The 25,480-nt window shown below is 39.6% G+C and overlaps 1 protein-coding gene across 3 annotated transcripts in view; it reads right to left on the bottom strand.

Moving 5' to 3' along the window:
• RGS12 (regulator of G protein signaling 12) overlaps positions 1 to 16,167 on the bottom strand; it is an 80,170-nt gene extending 64,003 nt beyond the window's left edge. For 2 of the 3 annotated variants that reach the window (XM_072336493.1, XM_072336488.1), the window contains exons 1-2: positions 16,032 to 16,167; positions 8,939 to 10,887 (exon numbers count right to left, since the gene is read on the bottom strand). In XM_072336493.1, coding sequence (XP_072192594.1) covers positions 8,939 to 10,795 — 1,857 coding nt within the window. In that variant the 5' untranslated portion in view covers positions 10,796 to 10,887; positions 16,032 to 16,167. The remainder of the gene's footprint in view (positions 1 to 8,938; positions 10,888 to 16,031) is intronic. The other variant, XM_072336487.1, reaches the window with a different exon arrangement.
• Between the last annotated feature and the right edge of the window lie 9,313 nt (positions 16,168 to 25,480).

The following is a 25,480-nucleotide window of genomic DNA, read 5'->3' as shown; positions in this document are numbered from 1 at the left end:
GGACTGCATTTCAGACATCTCCCTTTCCATGCTTTCTTGACTCCTTTCTAGATATTCAGACTGTGAAGGTATAACTCCTTCTGCAGATCATTCCTTTTAAAACTGCTTGCCACACATATCTGCATTATAAAAACTCATGTAGCTTATGTGAACAGCAGCAACATTTTGGCAAATGTGTTTCACGGCACTCTGAAGAGCTGGAAATAAATCAATGACTTGAAAAGAGAACAGACTTTGCAATTAGAATGTATTAGACAACTCAGCTAAAGAAATTCATGGTATTTACTCAAAGAGAGATTGCTGGTGCAGTGACTGATCAGTGGAAATTTTGCAGCCTATTTTCCATAAAGAAATTATCATCATTACAAAAATCTTTACTAAAATCTTAAAGTGAATATTAGAAAGGATTAAATGAATCATCAAAAAATCAAAACAGTGCCTGTAGCTCTGACCACTCTGTAGCTCATGAAATGAAATGAATGAAACCCTGTAACACATGAAGGGATGTAAACCTGTTTGCTAGGTAGGTCCACAGCCAGTTGTGCCAGTGCAACTGATGCTGCACCCTGCCAACTCTAGACTGTGAAGCAGAGGAGCTGTCAGAGTTGGAAGCACTGAAGAGATGCAACATGAAACCTTGGTTTTCAGTGTGATACCATGATCCGTGCAGGAGCACACTGCAGCAAGCTGATGAAACCTTATCAATGATTCAGGATGCAGTGAAACCAAACACTTTCAGCAAACAGTTTCAGTTAGCTTAAAGAAAATCCCAGCTACAGAATACACTTTTATTGTACCACATGCAATTAGCAAATATTCTAACTATTTCACAAACCGTCATACAAACAACTTGAAATTTCCATTTCGTACTAACGGCCTTTGTGTCTCTCTGCATATATTGACTTCTCACCCAAATATCTGTATAGAAATAAGAGAATCCTGTCCTGCAATACTTCAGTTTTAAAGCTAGGAGGAGCAGGAGGAAAGCAGCAGGAATTGACAGCAGCAGCTCCTGGGCAGAAGGAGCTGAAATGGTAATTCACAATTCAGTGCAGCAGCACATAGAGAGCTCAGAGCAGGAATCCATAACGCAGAAAAAAGGAGAAAGAAAAACTGTGAAGGCTTATGCCAGCTACAAGACCTTGTCAATTTAATCATTTAAAGCACAAAACGCTGTAATTTGTGACCTGGAGGAGAAACTAAAGGGATGAATCTTACAGGACACAGAGTTTGTGTATTTTGTGGAAGAGCAGGAAGAGAGGGACAGATGTTCTATAAGAGGAGCTAACAAGTTAGAAGAACAGCTACTCTATCAAGACCAATTGTCAGCCTGCTTCTTGAGAAGGATGCTTTCAAATGCATTCAATGCATGTTTCACAACGAAAGTTTATCTCACAAGACTCACATATAGGAGAGTGAAATAATTTTCAAAAACGTTTATGTAAAAAAGAAAAAATCATAACGTAATTTCATGTAATGAAAAAGTTTACAAGCTATAAAACAAAAATACAGTCACTGATAAGTGATCACTTAGATAGAAATAGCTTTCTCCTTCTGTTCAGGTGGAACAGGTCGGCTATCCACTGTCCTGACTGCTTCAGACAAGTGCCAGGAAAGGGTCATGCACATGCTCAAACAGCTTCATTAAGTACCTCTGAAGAGCACAAAACAAAGGGAGGACGCAGATACTCATTGATTTTACTGTGGAAGAAAACGGGACACCACTACTACAAAGGCCTGAGTTTAAGGAGCTCAGCTAATACAGCATTTACTACATTCTGTGTGTCACAAAGCTTAATTAGAGCCCCTGTTAAATCATCTCATTTGGACCAGTCCAACTCCTATTTCCAGCTATTGAAGCTTTTTAAAACTCTCCCTGCTTTTAGATTTGACGCTTTGACTTTGTATGGTAAAGTGCATAATAAGCATTTTAGTGCAATGGCCAGATGCACGGAGATCACATAATTTGAAACTTCTGCGGATATTCAAAACATGCCAAGTTTACTCTCAGATATTAAGCAGCAGAAGGGTCAGGCTGAAGCAGTTCATCTTTACAAAAACATGCAGTTTTATGACTTCAGGAGGAGAGATGATCTTCGAGGTCTTTTCCAACCAGGGTAATTCTATGATTCTAAAAAGTGATCGGAAACACAGATGCCAAAGTAATCCCTTAACAGTTGGTGCAAAGCTATCAAATAAAACTGAAAGTTTTGGGGGAATAGTAGAAAAACGAAGCTGATAGAAATATTATTCTGTTATCAAGATCAGTCTCAAATCCTGCTCTGTAGAGGCTTCACCTTGCTCTGGCATCCTCTGGCATCCCTAAGCTCCCACTTTTCTGACTGAGGGTGCTGTCAGCTGTGTGCCCCCACGTTACAGAGATGAGGAGAACGTTGATTATGAGCCCCATTCATCCATCTTCCCATCCTCCAGCATCAAACACAACTCTGCCTAAAAGCTGAGAGGGCAGAGTTACAAAAACGTATAACGTGTGGGGCCTGAGGAGGCATTGAAAAATGGGGTACATTGGGCTCAGATCTCTCTCTTGTACCCCGAACAATATAAAAGAATCCGGGAGGAAAATGGGAATAGAGCTTGCCATGGTCCAATCAATCCTCTGGATCAAAGCAGAGAAATCCTGGGGGCAAAGGTAGGAATGCTCAGAGAATATCAAACTCCATGTAGTATGGGATAGAAAGAATAACACCCTTCAGGCTGCCCTGCACTGCTGCCAACAGAGGACTAGAACTGAATCCCACAAAATCAGATAAAGGAGGGACAGGCTAATTAAAAATGGCCAAGAATCATTCAAGCTTTACAGCCTTTCCACAAGCTGTAACACCACAATGCCTGTAATGATCTCTTTATTTATTTATTTATTTTAGCACCACTGTGACATGATTCAGCTGGTATTAATCAACATCACTGGTCAATGGATCAAATCATTTTTAAGAACACCTCTTTAATAACCAGTTGACAATGACACATTTCACTACTCTGTAACCATTACATCAGGGAAAGAAAAAGGCTCATAGAGGTCATCAGGTACAATTAATAGGATACTGACCTCAATATTGAGCATCTCATTTCATATATATGGATGTTCTTACCAACTGATTAGAAAACAAATGTTAACCATCAATGCCATATGGCTAGGAAAAAGGTAAATAATAGATGAAGAGGTATTATACAATATATTTACAACAGAGAAAAGAAAATGTACACTACAGTTACACAAATCCTTATTACTGAATCACATCTTCTGTGTGCTGGAAGGGACCGCTGGGGATCACCTCCCTTGACTTGCTGGCCACTCTCTTTTTAATACACCCCAGGATACCACTGGCTTTCTTGGCCACAAGGGCACACTGCTTGTTCATGGCCAACCTGTTGTCCACCAGGGCACCCAGGTCCTTCTCTACAGAGCTTATTTCCAGCAAGGCAGCCCCTAACATGAAGATTTGGCTTGCTGATGCAGAATATCTTTATCCAGTACCATCTTTGCAAATTTATTGAAGCTTTAATGGCTATTTTAATGATGGAATGAAGTTTGAAGCCTTTCCCTTGAAGCTTAATTTCTTCATGATTCTATTCAAACCCTTCAGGTGAATTTTACAGATTCCATATTTATTCTGTATTATCTATTACTTTCTCCATGCAGAACTGCTATCTCAAGGCTCCCTTTCTTTTCTTTATATCTTTTCATCTGCAAGGAACCAGGGTCTGTCCTCCTACAACTGAAAACTTTCATGTATAGAATTCGAAACAGAGCCTTTTTTTCCCATCATTTTCAATTAATTCTGTGCTAATTATTTTTCTCCACTTATTTCCTTCTTGTTTCTCACATTGCTGCCTTCTCCTGTGGCTTGGGAACTCAATACTAGCTCAGAAATATTTAGATATCTTATTGTCCCTCAAATTGAAACAAAATGAACACTGCTCTAAACATATTTATTCTCCAGAATTTTTATTATTTCCTTTTAACAGAAAAGCATTATTTCAGATTTTTATATATTCCTAAGGATCCTACAGGTAGGTGACCATTTTTAAGTTATTATTCTGGAAGATTATAATGTGTATGAAAATCTGCATGAAGTGCCTACACATTTAATTGCTTCTCATTTTCTCAAGCAAAATACTCTTTGCAGAGTAATTTGCATTAGCACATCCTGTGGTCCAGTTTGGTGTTTGGGATTTCAGTTGTGTTCTCTTTAAGGTATAGAAGTACATCTCAGATCAAAGCCTGCAATTCTAAATGTTAACATTAAATTGTACTGCACAAGAATAGCAATCCAGCTGCCATTAATTCTGCTTTATAAACAGCTGGGACAGAACAATTTAAACTAGTGAGCAAACAGAATTGTAGAGGAAAGGCAAAAAAAAACATGTAATTATACAACAAAAAAACAAATATGGGACCCACATAGCTTTGCCAACATTGTCTCTGCATCTAAAATATCCGCCCTTCAGTTGGTTCACCACCCAGTTACCAACAATAAAAACTGCAGTTCTTGCATTTGAAGCTAATTAAAAATCTTCACCAAAAAGAGAAATCCATCCTTAACAAAGAGCTTTTTTAAATTCTACTTGCTTTGAAAATGAAGACCAGCTCTAAAGTAGTTAAACTTCTGATCAAAACATATATATACAATATATAGACGCCATTCATTCACAAATTAATTCTCTTCATGAGCACAAACTATACTGTAATCAAAGTAAGTCTTGTAACAAATGCAAAGCAGAAGAAGGTATCTAAAAAGTGATACTCAACATTCTAAAGTGCTGCAGTAGGATTGCAATACTCACTTGGAACAGAACTTATACCCAAATACCAGTTAAGTTCTGTGATCACCTGTGATCTGAAATGTTACATATGCCTTCACAATATGAAAACAAACTAGGTCAGCACTTAGGTTACTGTCCTTGTGGAAAGAAAACTCAGAGTCTAATCTGAGTGTTAGAAAGCTCTCCAGTAGAAAAATGTCTATTTTCCCTGTAAGAAGTAATCTAAAACAGTGATGGTTGGACATATTTTTGGCCAGGCCCTAGCCTGAAATCAGAGAGTGAGAGCTGAACAAAATCAAATGTATTAGATTAATTTAGTTTAGAGGGAAAAGAATGCTTCCTTGTTCAGCAATTCCTCAAGTCCCTTGCCAATCCTAACATCCCCTGATGTTTTCATATTTCTTACAATTCTTTGCTTTTGTGTAACCCAAAATTATGCACAAGGCTCAGTAGGCAGGTTGCTGAAGGTGGAAATAACAAGGCAACAGCAAAGGACTAACAAACAAAAGAGCAGGAATTACTCTATTCCCACTGAAACCATCCACTAGTCTCAGAGACCTTATTAAACCACACACCCCTATCCAGTATCAGCCTTGCAGCAATTCAGAAGTTTCTTACTACCAGAAGTCTTCCTTAGTCATGCTGAGACTCATTGCCTCCCACTCCTTGTTTTCAACTAAGTGTCAAGGAGAGCTTCCTACAAAGTCTCATTAGATGCTTCAGTAGAAAGCTGTTCAAGTGAAACTTTTCAGGAACTCAGGAAACTTGGAGTTCAGTGCAGGAAATAACTGTATGAGTGCATGGGACCAAATACACCTTTCAGTAAATCTAAGTTAGAAGAGGTAGAATAGAACCAGTATTTCCCAGATTAACTCACATTTCTCCTCCTCCCCATATAATAAGGATCTTAAGAACAAAATACAGCCACTGTGAATGTATACAGGTTCAAAAAGAATAATTCTTCCAATAACATTTTAAAGCAAAAGAAAAAAGAAAGACCCGATCTATTCAATGTCACTTAATCAAATTAGACAATTTTAATGTCTTTCAGCTTCTTGTACTTATATTAAAATTTAAAATGTTTAGTGGCAATGCAAATAAGAGCAATGTAAAAATGTGATTTTGCCAATTACTACAAAATTAGTTTCAAATCTAATTCATAAAATGAAAAAAATCATCAATAAGAAGCTACAACACTAAAGGGAAAATGTAGCTGAGAAAACAAATCTAAAATGCCATATATATTTCCTACCCACAAGAGGTACTTCTCACATCCAGATCTGCAAGTGTAAAGTTGATATATGGAACTTTCTCACATCTACACTTGTGCTTTGAACAATTCACAAATATTCTGCAGGTGCAGCTATAAAATCAGGAGTTTATGCCCTTCACATTCCCACTAACACTGTACAATAGAACACATTTTGCTGCATTACATGCCATGACCATCAGCATTTAGCTGCACAGCAGCTCTTCTAAGATCAGAATTACATCCAAGCACTTGTGTCCTTTCCCCAGTGTGTAATAAGAGCATGTAATGAAAGCTCCAAGGAACACAGCGTGTAACAAGGATGTGCACAGTTCAACTCAAAAGCTTTGGTAACCTTTTCTCCTTCTAAGTGATTTCCACACATTCCCAATTGAAGGATATATTACTCTTCAATATTAATGCCATAGACAAGGCAAAAATAATAAAGAAGAAATTTAAGGGCTGCTCTGACAAATTAAACGTTAAAATCAGATTAGATTCAGCCACTAAGATGAAAAAATATGGATAGAATCCAAGGTGGACTGTTTATATACTTTATTCCATGACTGGAAGGTGTCTGAGCACGCTATAAAAGATCAGTCCTTACCCTTTAAGAAGTCACATAGTAAGCCCAGGAGTTTTCTACAGAACAGCATCTAACCAACCCAACTAGACAATGTAATGGAGAGCACATTGTTCTCTCCACACAAAGCAAGAAAGTAAGTCTGAATTTCTGAATATCCCTCAATTGTGGAAGCAAATTAGTGCTCTAATATACAAAACTAGGGACTTTCCCTATTTCCGCAGTACCTACTAAAGTACAGAGGTATGTTCACCCATAATATGAAATCCCCTGACTATTTTCATCAAAGATATAAAAGGAAAACACTGTATTAGTTCATCTCTATGAATTACTCTGAATAATGCTAAGAGCTTGCAACTTATGCTTGCAAATGATTTCAAGACTTTCATGAGCGCTCCTCATCTGTTTCAACAGCCTTCAATAGAAGTGGGAAGAAAAAAAATCAAAAACACAGGAAAGGTTCTTTAGCCTTAATGAAAAGAATAAAAGCTAAAGCCATGCAGGAACATACTCAATGTTTCTTTTGCAAGCAAAATTATTATTAATCAGACAACAGGATACTTATTTTATTAGCAAATGCACTTAAAAGGGAAGAGTAATTGTAATGTTTTGTGCTGTAATATATACTGTGCTATATGTTGATGTGAGTGATACAGTAGGCGTATCACTACTGTCCAAACACATATAGAACATCTTTGCTTATAAAGTGTGAAATTTTCAAACCGATTCTTATTAATATACTCCATGAAACGCACTTCAACAATAAAACTGTTGGGTTTTAAATCTGTGAAAAAGTCCGAACTGTATTACAATCATGGACAACATTGCAGACACAAAGGTGTAGCAGAGACCTTCAAGGAATTTCAACAGCATCCTGTGACATCTGGAGCAAAAACTGCAGCTGGAGCTCTCCAGTTCTCAAAGGCACTGGGACCAGCATCCTCAGCTCACCCAGACCAGGGGCTTTACAGAAGGAAGCCTTTTCCCTGGTGCAACAGCAAAGCTCTTGGCAAGCAGACCACTGACTGTGTGGTCTTCAGGGTAACAAAAAGAATGGGACAACAGGTATTTTGTATCCTAGGCACCAAAGTATCTATCTCCAAGGCACCAAAGTATCTATCCCTGTGTGTCACAACAACACAAAGATTTAGTCTGCAGAGGTTTGAAACAACCAGTTAATACCTACAGCCATTCACATTGTACTGTAAGAAACAGCTGCGTATTTTAAACCAGGTGAACTATTTTTTTCCAGAAGTAGACTGGGGTAGTGTGATGAAGACTTAAATCAATTATGAAAGAATAGTGCATCATTTGGATGCACTATTTATATATATATATATGCATATATATATACTATATATATGCATTTGAAGACTCATTTGGAGCATGAGGTTTAGTCTTTCTGTGGTTTTAAATATAATTCTTTGTCACTGATTTTTACTTTTAGTAAAACACTGATGATCTCCACTTTACTGGAATCCCAGTTACCAACAAAGACTCCCTGAGATTATTTCCCTCAAACGTGTATGAGGCAAAGGGAGCAGAATATAACAATACTGGATATTCCTTCCATGCATTTCTTTTTAATTCTTCTTGCTTTGGTTTACAGAAACCCAGTGGTAACAAAAGAAGTAGATGAAGGAGTAATTTGGAATAAAATCTGAACCACAGCTTACTGACAGTATATTATATTTGTGACCTAATAATGGTCACTGAGATTAACAGCTATCCCTTAATGTAGGTTTAACTCTGCTTCTGTTGAGAGATTTGCTGGGATTAATTTCTATGATTTGTCTTACTTCATTCAAGTTAACAGTTTATAACATGTTTTTTGACTAATGATTAGACTACAAATGTATAAAAACAGATATCACTGAAATAATGACATTTGCAGGCCAGCCTTCTAAAAAGAAGGAATCAGACTGAAGATCCAGACTGTTTCCATTCTTTTGCTGCCGGAGGTCAGAAAGAACTGCAGTTAATAGAATGTCATGTCTCCTTTCATTGCAGTGCCACTACAGCATTTGGAAACAATGAAGACAAGAAGCAGTTGAGAAAGCACTGACGGACACTTCCAGCAGAAGTACAATTCCAGAGCTACGCTCCATTATACAGGAATATGAAAAACCTCTGCAGAGAAAGAGGTTTTCTTCATCTGAAATGCTGTAAATGTTAATAATCCACATTGTCTTCATCTGAAACGCTAACACTACACATGTAAATTTTAACATGCAGATATCATGGAGATAAAATAAGATAGGTTGTTGGGTTGGGGAGGCTTTATGGGGTTTTTCTAGGAGCCAATACCAAAACTTCCTTACCTTTTTATCTTCTTTAGACTTCCTAACACTGTGTGGAAGGCCAAACTTGTTTTGCATGCAAAACATCTTCTTAGACCATTCACTCTTATGAGATTTTAACTGTGGCTGACCAAAGCTGCCATCAACTCTGTATCTGTCAGCTGGAATCTTACTCATTGGAGGGGGAAGGGTACCACAGTTAACACTTGACCAGCCATCCGTAGAATCAGTGTAAGACTCCTGGTCACTAGCATTTCCATGCTGCCACTCTTGTAAAACATGCACAGGCAACCACCTCTGATTGCCTACACCTGCAGCGCTTTTCTTTGACGGGGGCACTGAATTTCGAGAGGAAACCAGTGGAACTTCAATACGAGCAGAAGGACTTAAGTGCTTGTTTAGACTTTGGGACTTCTCATTCTGAATCACTTCCAAAGGAATGTTTCCTTCTTGTTCGTGACAGAAGCCATTCCAATGTGCAGCAGACTGACTCTGTCCCCTACCGACTGCATTTTCCCATATACTGCTAGGAATATGTTTACTTGGATTGCTCCCTAAATCAACCACCAGGACCCTATTATTTTTTTCTTCCTGATTAAAGTTTCCAATTCCACTGTCACTGTTGCTGCTTGTGCTATTATTTTGATGAACATCTGCATCGCCATCAAGAAAAGCCCTTGCACGCATCCCCTCAATCAGTTCCCCCATATCCCTATACAGGACAGAAATAAACTGAAGAACAGGTAAAGATGATGTTGGAAACTCTAGACAGCCATTTGTGTCTGGATCCGCTGTACATTCCAGTCCAAAACGTCTTGCTATGCCCTGGTGAATTTTATGATGAAATAATTCAGGATCCACCATAAAAACATGGCAAGATGTCCTCAGAACCCCTTCATCTTCCTGAGCCAAGCTTGCATCATCATTTGTCTGCATTGTAACCAGTCCAAAGAATCTTCTGTCATCAGGGCAAACAGCACTGAATGCCAGTTTCTCTGCAGGATATTCTGCCACTACACCTGACTTGTCACTGCACAGCTGAATACAGTCATGCATAATCTTCATCATCACTAATGAATGGATTTTCTGTTCTGCCCGCAGACGTCTCATGCATCCACGAATAGCCTGCAGGCTCTCATTTTCCAAATTCGAGGTTGTTGAAGGAAGTTCAATTGAGCCTAGGTAACCTACAATCATGGCAACGTTCAAAATGCTTGCATCTAATCCAAAGTCTTCTGCACTCTCCAATCCAACTCTAAAAACCGAGTCATCATTCATAACTTTGGATATTTCATCCTTTGAAAGTAGATTTGGATTGCTTAAACTTTCATTTCCAGTTTCAAATTTAATAGCAGCAGAATCCGAAAATGACCTCTGTTTTGGAGCAGAATTATCAGAGTTACCAGCACATAGGTTAGGACTTTCAAAGATCATGTTGAAAATGCCACCAGACTGCATTTCTTCAACAACTTTCTCCGCTCTGTTTATACCTAGAGCTTTAGAGTCAGGTTTGGGCTTCAGCCATCCCTTTCCATCATAAAAGCCAACTTCTTCATCGCTTGAACATGAATCTATATGACTAATCCCTTCAGCAATGACCATGTGGAGGACTCCAGAACATTTTCCTATAAGTTTCACTACATCTTCATGTGATGCCTTTTTCACATTAATTTCATTAATGGCTAATATGTGATCTCCTGCTCTAAGTCCAACATAATCCGCAGGACTTCCTTTCATAACACAACTGAGAATGCAAGGAGCTTGTCCAGAAAGAGTAAACCCATAACCTGCTCTTCCTCTAGCAACTTCCACACTCCTTATTCGAGGAGGGGCATGCATATTGAGTCGACGTTTGACCGTCTCCCCAGGTCTATACATGTTGTTGGTATTTTTTCCTGAAGCAGGAAAACTTTTAATGAGTCCGAGGTTTTGCCATGTCTCACAGTATCAGTCCTTCATCTGGCGAAGCTCTAAAGAAAAAAGGAAAAAAAGACACTTTTATTCTCAATGATATTTCATTCTTTTTTTAGTACCCATCGTTCCCCTTACTTATTCAGAAATCAGTGGCTTCTAACAAAAACTACTGCAAGAGAATTAACACAGCATTCAAAAGCTTGAAAAGAATGGGCATCACAGTTGACGTTTTACTAACGATAAAGCAGCAGCAAATGCAAATAAAGTGGCTGTCCAAAATGACAAAGTAATTTAATGGCAAAGCTAAGAAGAGGATCTAAGTCTCCTGCTGCACAGCCCAGTGCTTTTATACTGTGTCACATCACATCTTTACCAAGATCTCATCATTTCACCCACTATTCACTTAACCTCTGGTTTAGCACACCATTGTGATACCACCAGATTTCACAGTAAAAGGAAAAATTCTGCTCTTTCCCAGGCATCTTAAAATTGTTTCTGCCCAGGTACTGCCCAGTCCTCCTTTATATTCAATGTACAGAAACAAGCACCAAATGCATCTAGAAGAGGTTTGATAGATTACCCCTATAGTTACCTCACTGACTGTAAAGTCAACTTAAAATAAGCATCTCAGACTTCAACTTTTGCACACGCATTTCATTTACATACAGAGCAACAGACATCCAATCGTGTATCAGAACAAAGGGACTCAAAATCAACAAATGAACTCAAAAATAACTTCTCAGAAAGCAAATACTATCAAGATTGCCTTTCAGTCACTCCAATATGCATACATTTCAGTTCAGATAAAAGCTTCCAGAAAAAGAAAGAACAAAGAAGTAGCTCCACAACTTGCCAGTATTAATCTAGCCAGGAGTAGGTTTATAAATAAGGTAAAGCAGCTTTATATGAACAGCAGTAGTAGTTTTCATTGAATTTTGGAGGTGATGCTGAAGTCTCAGTGTCTTGTCCAAATTACACTCAGGTAAGTCTCACTGTTTCAGAAAGGCTGCGGGTTTGGTTTTTCTTTGGGGATTTAGGTTTGTTTGGTTTTGTTTTTAAACATAGGCACAATTATTTTTTTGCATTCTCCATGGAGCCGCTGTAATTCTTAACGTAGCATGGTTTCTGCAATTGTTATAATATACCAATTATCCAGTTTCAATGACCATAGGTCCTCTATAATTTAAGAAAATAGCTTAGCGTTAAAAAGCAATGAAACTTCACACTTAACCTTCAGACAGACATTATAACACAAGAAATGCTTTAGAAACATTTAAGCAGACTCAAACATCAGGAGAGCCCTGTCAACTCGCATCCAGCCTCGTGCCTTAAAGAATAGGTCCACCTTTTCCTGTTGAGGCAAAGCTTTGGATCTCAGAGACTACTGCGCATTAAGGGGTGTGCAGTTAGGTCTGGTACATTCTGAGTGTAATCATCCAACACCAATGCAACTTTGCAAGACATATTTCTTCAACAACAACAAAAATAACCAATGATAACAACAAATGCCCAGCCGTAAATATATATCAGCTAGCAAGAAGCATGAATATAAACATGTCCTCATTTGTCTTTCAATGAAAATCTCTGTTCCTGATTGTCTGGAAAATACCCTCATGTTTCCCTTGGGTCCAGCCCAGCACTGAGCTGCTGCACTGGTTAACAGAAAGCACTGCAATTTCTGGCACATAGACGTGTGGTGCTGGTCTGGAGAGGAAAGGAAAGAATTAAAAGAGAATTAGATTATAGATAATCTGATCAAAAATGTAATAAAAAGCAGGAGCTGCAACAAAAAAATCAGTCCTGTAATACTGAAGCAACTGATTAGGAAAAAAAAACCAAACTGATTTTCATCTGTCTTTCTAATATATAAAAAAGTGTTCTAAATATGACTAAAAAAATAACCATGTAGTTAGTCCTGTACTTGGGAAGACTTCATTTAACTCTACTCACAAGTCAATCTGTCTGCCCTCCTAACCTGCACCGCTTACACATCAGGCATTTACTCCAGATGATACGTGCTGAGAAGGGAAGATCCATCATTCCAAAATCTATGATCATAATAGGAACAGAACAGCAGGCTGCTTATACTACATTACTTTTCTCTAACGATGATGTTAGAGAAAAGTAATAACGATTCTATGTTCCAGAGCTGGGAACAACTACAAATTTAATTGTGTGATTTTGCATGTGTAAAGTTAAGAATTCACCATTAAAGGACTTTTCACTCCTAATAAATAGAGATATCTATATAGACACACACACACTAAAAAGCATTGAAAGATTGTGTTACATCGCTGGAAAAGCCATCATCTCCTTACCTCAGTAGCTGAATGTTATTGTGCATTAAATATTTGTGCCTACTACATCTATGAGAAGTAGAAGCTCACCAAATTTATCTAGGAAGCTTCAGGACAAATGTGGTTCTTCTGCAAGAACCCACAGCGCTGAAATATGCTCTGCTACAACAATGGAATGACAGGCAAATGGAAAAATTACAAAAGTAATGTTTTTCATAACCAGATTCTAAGAGAGACTATTAACAAAGGAGTTCTATAAACATACACATCCTACAGCCTGATTGCAAATCTAAATTATCTCATTATCTCATTGCCTAAGCTTTATTTTTAGCTCTTCGCAGACTTGAAACCTGGTGCTAAGATGGTGTGGCATAAAAATGGCACAGTTTCAAAGCAATTACATCTGAGTATTCTTTTACTGGAATAACTTACAAGATGTGCAGAATGTCCAGTGAAACAGAGTCATTTTCCTGGCCCTGACCGAGAGCTTTGTATATCTGCATGTTTACTAAAGCATGCAATTGGTAGTGAATGACATAACCTGTGATAATTGCCATGAGTAACCAAAGATAAAATGGTCTGAGCTGTTGATTTTCAGTACAAACCAAACACCGAATCTTAACAAGCCTATCAGCAATACACTGCTGTAATTACTTCTTATAATAATGGCACTGAATTTCATTGATTTGATAGCATAGCTACATTCTGTGATTGAACCAGACACAGTAGGTCAGAAATAAAACGCTTTACACCATCACACAACACATGGCCACGCTTCCATTGGCCTTCTTCTATATCTAAGGATGATAAAGTCTTCTTAAAGAAGAAAAGAAAGTCTGTACAATGGCAAAACATATTAGCAAATATCAGCCAGGAAAATATATGCATTTTAAATGAGAAACAGCCCCCCCACCCCCCTAAGAAAAAAGCAGAATAACTTGTAATACGCAGTAAGTAAATCTTAAGCAAATAACGTGGCTTTGTGATGTACGGAATTACTGCTATCATTTGAAAAACACTGAAAACAAAATCACAGCGATGATTTGAGAAAGTTTAGCAATGACAGCACCACACCGACCCAGAACAAAGAGAGTTTAATTACTATGAAAGATTTCAAAGGACGTTTCAGACAGAACCACCAACCCAGACCAATTAAGAGTTGTTCACGTATGTAAAATGACACAATCTGCCCTTATGCCTCATCTTTATCACAACAGTACAAAACAAAAAGAAGCACCTGAGCTGAGCTTTCTGCCAGCTTCACTCCGGTCTTCCATTTCAATCAGGTATTTTTGAGGTAGAAAACACCAAAAATACCAGCTACCTTCGAGTTACATTTTCTACCTCAAATGTAGCATTTCTTCATGCCGTGTTTTTACATACCCACACCAGCTTTCCATGTCGTTTCTGCAACTCTCTACCACAGAAAAAGCAGCACTTATTTGCTTATTTTCAAAGCAGAGAGGCAGTTTGCTTCCTGCTCTTGTTAACTCATAGCAACAAAAAGTGCAAACAGAAAGAGGAGATACACTCCTAGGTTAGACCTTAACCTTAACAGAGGGCGCGTGAAAGCAGCCACATGAGGTAACGTGTGGCAGTGAGACAACGTTGCTGACCACCAACCCATCTGGGAAAGCCTTTGGCAACGAGCTGATACTCAGTACCATAGTACCCACATTGACAAACTTTCTGTGGTCAGGGGGTTTGGAAAGGCAGAGAACTGCCTTCTTCAGTGGGAAGGCTGCTGGAGAATAAATCATGGAAAGCAGAAACAGAGGAGAGAGGCTACACAAGTCCTAAAGTACAGCAAAAGACTCCTCAGCACCTTCCTCCGCTCATTGCCGCTCATTAGGGCAGAGCTGACTTTGACAAACGATGCCACCGCAAAGATCAAATGGAGTTATACCATTTGAATGCCACTCACTATTAAAATGGGGTAGGTGCTTATAGACAAGTTACACAAGAAATGTAACAGGACAAGCCGTGGAAGACGGCTACCAGTTGTGCGGGAACTTGGGTGGGACGGTGTTTTAACAGAACTAAATCACCATGGTTCCAGATTGGACCAAACACGTTATTATGTCTCTTGTACAGGCAGCAACACACCATTATGTCTCCTGTACAGGCAGCAACTGCTCTGCCAGAAAGCAGCTGGCATACCTGGCACAACCATTTGGATACACCGACCTTAATTAGTAGCAGCAGGGTACGAAATATTTGTCAATAAGAGCAGCGGGGTATGAAATATCTGTATGTAGAAACTGCAGCGTACGGAGCATAAAGAACACAATGGAACATTTGCTGCTCTGTTTGACAACATTCACGCGACCAAGGACAAAGTTTTTCTAAAGCTATTGTATAAGCAGCCGCGTATTTACAATCCAGATTAATTTATTTGTCGTATGGAAGGAGGCAAAAAGCCGCCGTCGGTAGCCGGGTTTCTTGTTTTTAATTCTTTTCAACACAACACGTTCCAGAAGTGCTGGGAAGCGCTGAGCTGCAGCCTGAGGCAGCCGCGCTCCAGCACAACTTTGCCTCAGGGCACTTCGCCTCCAGGCGGATCCCGGCGGGGCGCCGCGCGAGCCCCCCCGTCCCACCGCGCGCTCCAGGTGCCGCTCGCAGCCCCCGGCCGGGCCCCGCCGCCCCGCGGAGGCCGCTCGAGGACCCGAGCAACGGTCCCGGAGGGGCGGAGCAGCACCTGAGCCCGCAGGGACGGTTCGAAGCAGCGAGCGGTAACGGGACCCTCCCCCTACCGCCGCGCCCCCCCCCACCTCCCCGCCCCGTTCGCTGCACGGCGCCCGTCCGTCGCCCCTCCGCCCGCCGCAGCCCCAGCGGGGTCCCGGGCGCTGAGGGGGAGGGGAGAGGCGGGCGGCGGCGGTTTCCCCCCGCCCGGAGCCACTCACCTCCGTCCCCCAGGACTCCGGCTCTACTCCGCAGGGACACCGACTCCCCCGGTCACCGAGGAGACGGGCGCCGGGCTCCGCCACACCGCGCGGCGGCCACTGGCTGCGCGGAGCTGTCACTCAGCGCACTCACTCGGCAGGGGTGGCGGTCGGGTTCCCGGACAGAGAAAGGGGAGAGACAATACCCAGCGCCCAAGAACTACAGCTCCCGGCGTGCACCGCGCGCGGCCGGCTCCCTGCGCTCGTACGGAGCGGGCCGCGCGGTGCATGCCGGGGGTGGTAGTTCTTCCCCCTTTCCGCGCCGCCTCGCCTCCAGAGGAGGAGCGCAGTGCGCAGGCGCGGAGTGCCGGCGCCCTTTCGAACGGAGCTGAGGCGGTGCTGAGGCGGTCTGAGCGTCCAAAGTGCAGGACTGGGTACGGTGTGGTACGTTAGTTGGACTTTGATGTCTCACGGGAAGCTGTGCCAGCCAGACACGTCATATATATAAAAAAATAAGCATTATTTCTTTTCATCATCCTCACAGAAGATGTTCTGGCAAATGAATGTAAAATTACAGGTGACAGACTTGCTACGGACACACTGTTTTCTATAAAAGTAATTATTCATCCTTTAAAGAGAGTAAAAATTCAAAACATTAAAAAGAAAAATGGTTTTAAACCTCAGATGAAGGTACAATACTCATTAAACTCTACTCAAAATGTTCTTTAGAGATATTTGGATTTGCCCACAAATATGATAGCTGTTTATCATAGAACAGAACCATAGAATGACGCAAAGTTGGAAGAGACCTCCAAGAACATCTAGTCCAACCATCCACTAACCAGCAATATTTCCCCACTAAACCATGGCCCTTAGTACAACTGTAAATATTTCTTGAACACCTGCAGGGATGCTGACTACACCACCTCAATGTCTGTCTTGTAGAGGTAGCCCCAAAACAACACCGTACGTGAGAAGTCAACCTTACCAGAGCCGAGTACATGGGGACAATCGCTTCCCTACTCTTTGCTGGCCACACTGTTTCTGATACAAGCCAGGATGCCATTGGCCTTCTTGGCCACCTGGGAACACTGCTGGCTCGTGTTCATCCAAGAGTCAGCCAGCAGCCCCAGGTCCTTCCACATAGATTTCCAGCCACTCTGCTCCAAGCCTGTAATGTTGCCTGGGGTTGTTGTGGTCAAAGTGCAGGACTTGGCACTTGGTGTTTGTTGAACTTCATCCCATTGACTGCAGCCCAGTGACCCAGCCTATCCAGATCCCTATGAAGGGTCTTCCTACCCCTAGGCAGATCGACACTTCTTCCCAGCTTGGTGTCATCTGCAAACCTACTGAGGGTGCATGCAATCCCCTCATCCAAGTAATTAATAAAGATATTAAACAGACCAGGCCCATTGCTGACCTCTGGGGAAAACCACTCATGACTAGACACCAGCTGGATTTAACTCAATTTGACACGACTCTTCTGGCTTGAATTTCCAGCCAGTTCTTTAACTAGGAAGATGTCACAAGGTAAAGAACTGCCTTCCAATTCTTTTCTAAAAGGACAGCATGGAGCTGTTGGGACAGGTCCAGAGGAGGACCATGAGGATATTCAGAGGGCTGGAGCACCTCTCTTATGAAGAAAGGTTGAGGGAGTTAGACGCGTTTACCTTGGAGTAGAGAAGGCTCTGGGGAGACTTCATTGTGGCCTTACAGTATTTGAAGGGAGCTTATAAACATGAAAGGGACTGACTTTTCCCATGAAAAATGACTTTTCCCAGGTGAAAAAGGTGACTAATGTCCCTTCAGAAATCCACACAGTTTCAGCTATAACTTGCCTTACTGCTTTGAAGACAATAAAGAAAGGAGTGTGAGACAAAATAATAAGGATTTGTGCTTTTGGAGCTTTAAAAGCTTTAGCTGGCAAGCCTAAGTAGCTTACTGTTAAGTGTAGAGACATCTCTATCTTAACTGACAATGACCGTCACAATACTGTGAGTCAGACTTGATTTGGAGAGATTGACAACATTTACTTTAATGAAGTATGCTTATTGGTGTCACAGACACCAGATGAGCAATCAGAAAATAAAACTAAGTCCAGCATCTGGTGCAAAGTCTCTGGTTTGATTTACCATCGTTTAATTACCTTTGTTAAATGAACAAAGGTGATGACTGCACCAAAAATGATTTATGTTAGACATACAAAAATATCCTTGTATGACTGTCTTTGGTTTTTTTTTTAAATTTGATGCTTTCAACATACTCAAAATAATAAAACTATAAATGTGTTATCGTTAAATGTTCCTTCATATAAACTTCAGACTGATTTTCCTAGCTTAATTTTGTTCTTAACAGCAGGGAAGATTATATATAACATACAGTTATAGTTAGCTTCATATTGACAATTTCATACTAATTCAGAGCTAAACCTTCACTAGATAACTTAGTTTCTAAATCAGAAAATCTAGTTCTTCAATCAACAGAGTCCAATCCAGAGGATCACTGAAGGTCGTGCTCCCCACACTGAGGGCAGCAAAATGAACACATTACCATCACCCTCTCCCTTGTTTTACTAGTTAATCAGATCTTTTAATGTGCCTTTTTCCTTCTTCTAAGTACGGTTTTCTCCCCAGTGGGAGATGCTTTTGCTAGCGAGGAAATGGTGAAAATATTTTTACATAAAAACAAAATGATTTGGATGACTGTGTTTCACATTCTAGCACAATGGTATAAAGAAGGCTGTACAAGGAGGTGTGAAGTAGTAGAGCTAAACAGGGATACTGATCTTGTTAAATCTTGACGGGACGGTAGTGGCTCTATCCTCTCAAATCCTATTTAGACATAAAAGGATTGATTTATATACCATTTACTTGGCTTTGTGACTGTGCCCTTATCTAGAATGTTATTTAATTAAACATTATAACATGTTTTTTTTTTTTCTTAGAAATGGTCTTGGTTGAAAGATTCTTGTGTGCACTTAAATGTGTGAATGCCACTTGCAGAACGGAAGGTTTACAACGTTAACAGGCTGGAACATCTATGTGGAAACAGGCCCAACTGGACCGAGGTACTGACTGAATGTTCCTTTGGACAGCACTGAAATGTAAATGAAACATCCCATATTTTAAGAAAATGTCATTACAATAGATTGTGCTCTATTCGTTTTTTCAAATTCATGAATATCAAATAAACATTTGCTGTACACAAAAATTGAAAACACAAATCATTTCTCATTGAGCTCCAGTTTTCTTCCCTTACTGATAACTAGATACGAGTAAAGTTGGTGTCTTTTTATATATACAATCAAAAACATCTACTTCAAGCAAACATACATCATCCACCTTTGCCAAGCACTGGAGACCCACAAACTGTTTTGGGTGTTACTGGCGTCACTGGAAGCATACAAACCTCTCCACAGCATTTCTTGAAGGCAAGTGGGAAGCACATACCCTTCATTCCTCAGGTACTGAGAAATACCATGCTGAGCCAGAATATCATGTAATGGCTGACATTTGTTCTGAACACTGTATGTTTTTGTTAGTATAAGGAAAAGAGATACTTCAGGGAAGCATTCCTTGTGATTTTAAATACTTTGCCAAAAAGTCATCATCTCATACAGCAACACCTTCTGCAAAAAGTGAGCAAGCACTGTACACTGGTGATCTATCAGAACTCTGCTGTATAGTATGAACGTGTCACTTTTATCCCTAAACCCAGGATAAACGTGCTTAGAGCTCCTTAATGCTTCCAATAAAAAGAAACCAAAAAGAAGACAAGAGACTGAGGCACTATTTAATATATCCCCTGATAAAAGACCTTGACTCCAGGAAAAAAATGATGCCAGATGCAGCATTAAAGTGAGGAGGGATCCTCTCCTCCCTGTTTTTAACCCTGGAATCAGGGAACACATTTTATTAGCCTATCTCCAGTTAGGATGTGACAGAGTCAAATCCAAGGACTTTCCTCATATGATCTCTTAATCACCAAACTTTGGGGACCAAATAGGGTTGGGGTCCCTCTGAACCAAGTTCACACTGCCTTCAGGATCCCCAGTAGAGATACTGCCCTGCCCATGGTGATCTCCCAAGGTTCAGACAGAAAGGCACTACATGATCAGTAACACTTAGGTCCACCCTGGCTGAGGCTTTCTTAGTGCTAAAACTTTCCATGCGGAATTATAGGATTGTGCTGTGGATCTCAAATCTGATTTAAGCCAGGCCAACTTCAACTTTTTCCACTTCATAACTAGATTCTGAATGGTTTTTTAAATGTACAAGACAACACTCATTCTGAGTAAAAATCATTATCATTAAAAAGTCATTAAGATATAGCTATTTAAAGGAGAATATTCTTTATGCTCCACCAAAACTTTGGATTCATTTTATATTATCCTGCCAGTTACTACAAATGATCTTTAGGAATGCACAGAGACTATTAAATGCATTTTTGAGACTTGTTTTGGCCTTGGCAGCAGGTATAGAAGTCTTCTTAGCACCTTCAATGTTGCTTTTTAAGGTTCCTCTAAGAACTAGGCTAAGGTCTCACTGCTTACTAAAATTTCTATTCCACAATAAAACTTGAATCCTATACTAACATATTTGACAGATTAATTCTTCGAATCTATGGCTGACAGCTTCCTCCTTTATGTTTTAAGGGTACAGCATCTCTGCTGGTCACTGCACAAGCCAGCTGATCCTGTTGGGTCCTGCTGTAATCCAGAATCCCTCTGTATAGCCATATAGAAACAGATGACTGGCTGTCAGAGAAGAATTTTCTTCACACACAGAATGGTGAACCTGTGTTCAGGAAGCTTAACTCTAAGCATCATGCCTCTCATGTTGAAATGTTGGCTGCCTGTCTTCATCTAAAGACCTCCAGTAAAAAAGCTTATTATGTAGATGGGGAGTTGCATGGAGCGGCCTACACACACAAAAATGGGCACACCGAATCACCAAAAGTTCTTGCCAGTAAAGAGACATGCAAGAAACACAGTTGATGCAACCTGTTTTATGCTGTTTCAACTGTGGTGAAATTCTGCTGGCCAACATTTGCCCTCTCTAAAAAGGCTGAAATCCTTGCATACAGATGAGATGTACAGATAAAAATGTGGACAGCCTTATTTTTTGTGAACAACTTACTAGCAATGCACTCCATTTTCATCTGATGACATACCTAGCTAGGCTAACTGAAAAAGAAGTATTTAGAATCTTATTCAAAACAGTCTGAAGAAAGCATTCTGCTAATGTTACCGCTGCACAAGTTCATGTGGACGAGCTTTTATGTGGCTACAAAGCAGAATGAATTTGATCTAATTATACTGAAAGAAAGATGAATTACAGCTAAGTCTGTTGGGCTGATAAATGAGGATCATGGAGAGTTTTTTAAGTAGTTATAATTACTTTTCTAAATATATTTGCTTTGCAGTTCATAAAAAATTGATGTTCCTGTAGCTTCCCTCACTGACACAAGCCTACTTCAAGCTGTGATAACCATTCCTCTGTGTTTAAGTAGAAGATGTTATAGCTTCAATTCTGCACACCAATTCACTTCTTCTTACAACCCACAGCACTGCAGAACTTATCCCTAAGATCACAACATATGATTGGGATATAATCCAGATTTGGATTATGAACATTTGAAATATTTCAAGAATTATGTGCCAAATTCTTAGAATGCAACTGAAGAAACATATTTTAAGAGAATTTATATAGTTAAAATAATGATTGATTTTCAGATGGCTAAAGGCAGTTCCTTTGAAAGATACTTCTCCATGAGCTACTTTCTTTAGAAGAGTGTTTCAATACTGGATGAGAGATGTGGAATACAAACAGCACCTTTCACTACATAGCAAACATTTTACAAAGACACAGCCTTCAGCCAGGATCAAACTAAAATCTAATTTGTAATAATTGTCCAACTGTAGATAACTGGGTGTTGTTCACTACAGATAACCGGACTGTCGCTCAAAGAGAACACTTGAAAGTGTTCATCCTCATTTAAAACATGCTTCAAAAATAGGCTCTAAAACAAAATAACCTGTAGAAGAATTAACTGCCTCTACAGGGCATACAAACAATATTTCACCCCAAATTGCCCAAGTATATATGTGTGGGTTTTTTTTGTTAAAACACTAAAAAAGAGCAATTCAAAAGTTTAATGATGCAGTCTCAAGCGTGCTCACACAGGAGGTATGCTACCCATAGAATCAAGGGGAAAAGATTAGCAATCGAGAGACCAGATGGTTGGTATTTACTTGCTGACATAACACTGCCAAATGTTCTGAAGTTTCTTTGTCAAATTTGCCTTTCACATTACATTATCAGCATAGGAGCTGATCCTTGAAACACATACATACACAGATCGTTACACTTACTTATCCAAGTTGTCCCATTGATGCTACTGCTAGAGACTTCATTCACAGCAGCAGGCTATCAGCTTAGGGTAAGGTTACAGAGAGTTGCAAGCTCTTTTTGCCCACACTGAATTGGGCAGACAGTCTGGAAAAGAAATAAAAACTCTGGGTGCATTTTCCTGCTAGTTTTGTTCTTTGCAAAAGATATGATAGCCATTTATGGAGAAACTCAAAAGAGATTCCACATCCATAAATACATTGCCTGCTTTTGTGAATAACAAAGTTGGCAAGACCTGAAATAAATGGAAATCTTAAACTGATAGGAAATCGAGGAGAAAAAAAGAATACAGTTAATTATAAACTGTATTCAATAGCAAGTAATTACTATCAACATATGAAAATGCTGTTCAATTATAACAGAATCCTCTTACAAATTATTTAACCTCTCTGGTTCATGAATAATATATTTGCTTCCAAATACTTGTCCAGAAACTTATTTATCTTTCATGAGAAAAAAATGTCACTCCTTACCATGCGCTATTTTTTACTGGACTAACTTATCTGTAGATGCCTACTCAAAATACACAGAATTTCAGTAATGTTAGCTCTCATCATTTTCTTCTTCATTTTCCCATGTTCCCTCTCTTCCACATAATTAGAACATTTGTTTTGAGACATTTACTTTGCCCCTTCACCCAACCAAGATTTTCCATCTTTCACCACAATCTCCTTCTACTCAGTTCCTTGTGTGTTTCCCAGTGCCTCCTCAGGTTCCTTTTCCTTCTATTTTCACATCTCTTACAAAGCCACCTGCCTTCAGGCAGTGCTTTTCCTCCCATATTTATATTTTATATCTGTACCATCTGTACGTGTGTATGTAATACACGCACTTCACTTTGTGAAAGTGATATCCATACTGTGATGACCCCGTTACTGCCCTAAAAATAACAAATTTGTTTTCCTGCGCTGCAGTTTATTTGTTGATCACACTTCTAGAAACCATGAGGGAGTTCCTTTAATGTCATTGTCGCAATGCTAAAAACAAGTAACCCCACACGTGCTCTCCATGAGTATTTATGATGCTCTCAGCTCCCTACTCGCACAGATCCAAAACTGAGAGTTCCAACAAGCATCTCAATTCTAGGCAAGTCTTTCAAGTTATAATTGGTTTGAATATCTCAAATCTCTTTACCTACAGCAAACTGTCCCATCAAGATGAGAAATCATTGCATATCTTCCAAAAAAAAGGACCAGAAAATCCACCCAGACTAATTTTTCAAGTTAGCATTCAGTCAATCCTAAAAGAAAACAAACAGCAGCAAAATAATAATAATAATGAACAGCGTAGGTTGGGAATTTTTAACTTGTTAACCGGTAACAGAAAGAGTATGAGGAAAAGAAATTACATGGAATTAATCATACTTGTCTGCAGCACTGCCATGTTCACTCTGCATAAAGATGGAGAGAATTTGGATAATCTGAAAGGATGGAAATAAAGCATTTCGTTAAAGAAACAGTTAAAAAAGAAGAAGGAACCACTTTAAGAGTGATGCTTTATACAAAATGTCTCCAATAAACACTATTTCCTTCAATACTCTTATATATGACAAGTTTAAGAGTTTCATCTTGAATGCTCTATGTCACTTGGGTTGTTCATTTTAAAATAGTTGAACTCAAAGAGAAAAAATGGGAAAACAGTCGTCAAAATAATCCCTACTTTATGAAAGAAAAGAGCATTATACTTCTGGAGGACCACGCATGATTCGAACACTGGCTTTGAGGAGTAATTATTGAAGCAGCAGCAAAATAACAGCATCAATACAAGAAGGAATAGATTCCCTGAACAGGAATAATCTTAGAAACGATCTTCTAAATTGCAGCTCGCCAATTGGTTATGCGGTTCTTTTATAATTCTAGAAGCAAGACATCAAACTCACTTTAAGGTACAGCTCCATGCATTTACAGAAAGGATTATGTGACATGGTTGCTCATGGCAGCAGGCAAGGAATCAGATTTCCTTCATTCCTGTGTTCCTACGGTTCTGGAATTATAATTCTCATTGCCTGCAGGGAGACAGGCTGAGTACTCCAGGGTGTAAAGTTCAAATATGCTGCCACTGGCATGGCTGATTAATTGGATTTAATTACTATATGGTTTGTGCAAATAACACCAGTAAATACTATTAACTCCCTTGGAGCCAAGGGAGAGTTTCTTTAAATCTTACTGTAAACAAGTGTCAGAAAGCACTACAGCACAGATACATCAGCCTATGTGAATCTGTAATGCATCTATGTTTGCAGTGTGCAAAAACACGACGAAGCACAAAGTACATTTTCCCTTGCACGTATGCATGTAGGGCAATACTCTTGCAAGTGTTCTAATTACCCATACAACAATAAGAACAGAAGAAAGAAGTGACTGTGCAGGCAGGCGTAGTATAAGGTTTCATGATTTTCTTTCAGAGCAAACCAGCTCAGGGACTCCAAAACACTTGGAGTCTCACATTCACCATATAATTTCACCCTGTGAGAAGTTCGTCCTGAAGAATCCAGACATTTGCCCTTTCTCTGGTCATCCAATCACTGTAGCAGAGGCATGAAGGAAAGTTGTTTCATTTATCCTTGGAGAGCCAACATTTGCTGCAGGTGTGGTCACTTACTGTGGTGTTTGCATTATCCTGTTATAAATTGAGCTGCATAGGAATAGGCCACATTTACATACAGTAATCATATTTTAGAGCTGCACCATCCTGAACTGTCACACCTACTGGATCCTTTAGAAACTACTTCCATATATTATTAATTTGTTTGGTGAATATAACCTTTATCCCGTTCACCAGGTGTAGTTACAGATTAATTGGTTGGGTCTGGGTTTTGAAATAGTTTAAATAATATTAGTGTAGCTAAAAATATGTTAAATTATATAGGAAAATGCAAACGACTTCAAAAAACAGTATGTCAACAGAAGACGTTATTTAATACTGAGAATGGAAGGTGGCCTTGGTTTCCAGTACTAACATTAACTCTGTACCTCTATATCTGAATCTGACCTTGGACACTCATTCTTGCAAATACGATGAAAGCAGAAGTATGCTTTTCAAGAAGAAAAAAGAAAGAAA

Source organism: Excalfactoria chinensis, chromosome 4, assembly GCF_039878825.1.
Source record: "Excalfactoria chinensis isolate bCotChi1 chromosome 4, bCotChi1.hap2, whole genome shotgun sequence".
Lineage (NCBI taxonomy): Eukaryota > Metazoa > Chordata > Aves > Galliformes > Phasianidae > Excalfactoria > Excalfactoria chinensis.
Note: the sequence above shows the minus strand (reverse complement) of the source record. Positions and strands in the feature narration are given on the sequence as shown.